The sequence below is a fragment of the Pinus tabuliformis genome, chromosome 5_2 (assembly GCF_031772625.1).
Source record: "Pinus tabuliformis cultivar Carrire ecotype Pingquan chromosome 5_2, CPIR1, whole genome shotgun sequence".
Lineage (NCBI taxonomy): Eukaryota > Viridiplantae > Streptophyta > Pinopsida > Pinales > Pinaceae > Pinus > Pinus tabuliformis.
The window spans coordinates 789,073,052-789,077,067 of record NC_142306.1 but is presented as its reverse complement, the minus strand read 5'-3'; the positions used below and the strand labels follow the sequence as shown (position 1 = coordinate 789,077,067).

General features: G+C 42.5%; 1 protein-coding gene across 1 annotated transcript; it reads left to right on the top strand.

The window, feature by feature from the left end:
• The first annotated feature begins 2,914 nt into the window (after positions 1–2,914).
• Positions 2,915–3,796, top strand: LOC149161661 (uncharacterized). Its single transcript, XM_089434962.1, has one exon. The coding sequence runs from the start codon at positions 2,915–2,917 to the stop codon at positions 3,794–3,796; it is 882 nt and encodes a 293-aa protein (XP_089291088.1).
• The last annotated feature ends 220 nt before the right edge of the window (positions 3,797–4,016 follow it).

Sequence of the window (4,016 nt, the reverse complement as noted above, 5' to 3'; positions counted from 1 at the left end):
ATGTTTCTTGTCCTTCTTTAAAACTCTGTGTTAATGCCTTTTCCTTCTTTGTCCCTTTGCAGGTGGATAAATGCTCAATTGGACTTGATTTTTGCAGTGTTTCTTTGTCTTGTAGCAAGGAGAGATGCTCCGGTGCAACTGAGATTAATTATTACATATAGTGACTTAAAATTACATATGAAATAGAAATAAACTTAAAATACTCTGTTTTCACCTCAAAAACATGTTTTTGATGTGAAAATTACATTAGGTTAAAAGATAATAACTCAGTGACTATGACCTACAAGCCCTCATGCTTGATTTATTGATCAATGTCATACCCTTGCTAACCTTTATTTACACTTTAAAATCAGGCTCTTTACCTTGGTGATGAAACCCTAAGACCTAATGAAATCATGCCCTATGACCTAATGAAACGATGATTACAGATTGACCATGAAACCATGACTGAAGACAACCTGAAGAAGGATCAACAAGTATACTCTATGAGGGAAAAATTTAGATTTTCTGAAGAGAGGACAACCATCAGTGGATCAATTTCACATGACCTAACGGAATGAGGCAAAATTTTCAGTATGGGACCCCTAAAATGAAAATGAAAAGAGCGAATTTTGATCCCTGATGGAAGTATGCAGATACTGACACTAATAGTTCCAAATATGGGGTTTATTCCTTCTGTCAGTAACCTATCTCTTTCTTGTTTTGTATCGTCCATCTGGCAGCGTTCGACCTCTCGGTGCGCGATATTATATTCCTCACACGATCTCTATCTCCTTGTTTTTGCGGATTTGGTGATCCCAAAGTATGGTGGGCTTAATTTCAAGTCTATCTCACTTGCCTTTCTTTTCTACGGCCTTGTCTCCCATTAATATTTTGTTAGGTGGTACAGGTTTTTTCACCACCCTTCCCTCAAATTTCCATCCCATGGCAGATAATGATTCTGATGTGTCTACCAACACGACTCTTATCCGTGCCACCATGGATGTTGAATCACTGCGCATTGGTTGTTCTGACCACGTCCGCCATAGTGGCCCACATTCCCTTGATGCATGGCGTACCATTCTTAGGGATCACTGCGTGCTAGATGTCACCCAAGTGCCTCTTGTGCTACGGGGTGGCAGGAATGCATTACATCAACGACGATCCAAACATCATTATATTAAAACCTCTCCACCACCTCTGGCTCTGGCTTTGGATAATGCTACTCTAGTGGATCGTATTAACAGTCTTCAAAAATGAGCCCTCGTTGGCAGATGGTATTTCTCAGATGGAGGACTCTGAGATGTGAAATTGGATTGATAAGAAATGGAAAACTATGCTCGGGTACTTGCCAACCATTGTGAGACTACTGAAAGGCTGGTACAACTTTCATTTTCTCAGTCAGGAGGACTTGGAGAAAATCAAAGCCATACCATGGATTCATGGCAAAAGCTTCCTGGCCCTTCATAAATGGTATATAGGGTATAACCCTCTACACAATACGCCTACAAACAAATTGGTTTGGGTTAAATTACCCGGCATGCCAATTGAATTATGGACCAAACAAGCTCTAACTGATATTGGCAATGCCATTGGAAAATTTGTATATGTTGACCCACGTTGTCTGGGGGCATAGGACAAGAGAGTCACCTGGATTCTCATCGAAAAATATTATCATGGGGGGTTTCTTGACCACATTGAACTTCACTGGGGTGACACCTATCTTCAACAAAGGCTGGACTATTGGGGGGTTCCCTTCTAATATTCTTTCTGTCACAGGTGGGTCATCTGCGGGTTTAGTGCCCTCTTCGACCGGGTGGTCGCCTTCATGGTAGGAGATGTTACAATGGTTCCACGGTGTCCCGCTCTGACATGGGTCGACTGAGCCATAATGGTCATTGGGCTGTGCCACATAAGCAATATTCGCAGCATCCAGGTATGCCACAGGACAAAAACTCTAATCACCCACATGCATTTGGTTCTATTGTTTCATCACCTATCTCTATTCCGTCTTCCTCGAATGCCTCTACAAAATCAGATTTTCCACTATCTGACAGTCCTCCCCCCTTCATATGTCAACCACCACCGGAACTGACTCCCTGTCAGGATATTCCTGCCCCTTTTTTGGCTCCACACCCCTATCACGACATTCCATCCACCTCGCATATTTCATATGTAGACCCCCCGATACCACTCTATCGTCAGTTCAAGGACAAAGGTCCTTGTCTTAGCATTACTCCCCCAAATTCGCCTACTGCCTCACCTACAAATTCTGTTGGGAGTGACCTGGACTTCTTATTACAAAGAAAGACATTAGATCTTTGTACTCTCACTATCCACAAACCTGGGGGTTCTACCTCTCCCCACATCAGCCCTACCTCGGCGGGTAACATTACCATCCGACAGAAACAAAACTGAGGTAGCCATCATTTTCGGGGATGCCCCAAGACAAACCCATTTACCTCCCCCATGGATCGTTTTCTAGTTGATGTTCCTATTGCTGACATCTCTCCCTCACAGGCCCTTAGAGCACGACTGCCTGACAAAGACCTTCCATGACGTGCATTATCTCACTTAATATCCGGGGTCTCGGGGTTGCCCCTAAATACTTGGCTCTCAAACATCTTTTATCCTCTCTACATCCTTACATCATTCTCATTCAAGAAACCATGCATAATGTTCCACATATTGTTCAATATTTTCGGAAAATGTTTTCGAACTGGTACATATCAGCTACTGCTGCTACGGGTCTCTCTGGTGGATTGGTGGCCTTATGGGACCCTAGCTGGATCAATATAAAGGCCTATAAGTGTTTTATGAGCATATTGCTGGAAGGCAGCATTCGCGGCCTGCCTGGCCGTGTGCACATCCTCAACATATATGCACCATACAAAGATAGATACATCTTCTGGGATCATTTTTTTCTTCTGGGATGATGGATCTGGATTCTCTCATCATCATTGGGGACCTAAATTGTACTATCAGTCTGGATGAAGTTTGGGGCTGCTGTAGGAAAATAGACCCCCTAGCTGGGAAGATACAAGATGCTATTCTTTTGCATAACTTTGTGGATATTTTCCCTACAAAAATTTCCCCCACATGGGACAATGGCCGTACTAGCACGACATATGTTGCTAAGAGACTGGATCATTTTCTGATCCATGAACAGTTTTTGGGTCATCTGGGGGATGTCCGTGCTGACATCATCAACAATTATATATCTGATCATAGACCTATCACTCTACAATGGAGGAAAATGGATATTCGCACGGGCATCCCTTTCAAATTCAACAGATCCTTGTTGGAGGATCCTAATTTTAACAAACTAGTGTTGGAAACTTGGGGTCGACATTGTGTACCCGACACTTCCCCCATGGTTAACATTCTTGATAAACTTGACTCCCTCCGTGGGAATGTCAAACACTGGCAGAAACAGAAGATCAGGGACAATAGAAAGGAACTCATTGACATACAATGTGAATTGGACTCCATTCTGCCCTTTATGTCCACCCACTGTCTTTCTGCTGATATTCGATCCCGTATTCATTCCCTTGAACTTAGGAAGAAGAATCTCCTTTCTATTGAGGAATCCACATGGAGATTGAAGAGCAGGGCGATATGGATGAGGGAAGGTGATCACAACACCAGATTCTTCCACCGTTATGCAAATCATTGTCGCAATATTAACTCCATCTGGGAGATTAATGATGTTGATGGACATATTCACCGGTCACAAGAAGGGATCGATAATGCTACTATTCAATATTTTCAAAAGGAATATGGAAATAATGAAAATATCACTGCTGATTATGTATGATGTAGAGAAAAATGATGATTTTTTTAAGGAAGTCACTGAAGATGAATTACTGGGTGTTCTCAAATCATTTAAGGGTGACAAAAGCCCTGGTCCTGATGGATGGACGATTGAACTTTTCACCCACTTTTTTGAACTCTTCAAAGGAGATCTATTGGGCATGGTAGAGGAATCAAGGACCTCGGGCTTTATTCATCACCATATCACCTCTACATATATCGCC

What these genes read in the sequence shown, in the direction of transcription:
- LOC149161661 (XM_089434962.1), top strand. Translation starts at nt 2,915, where the DNA reads ATGGATCTGGATTCTCTCATCATCATTGGGGACCTAAATTGTACTATC.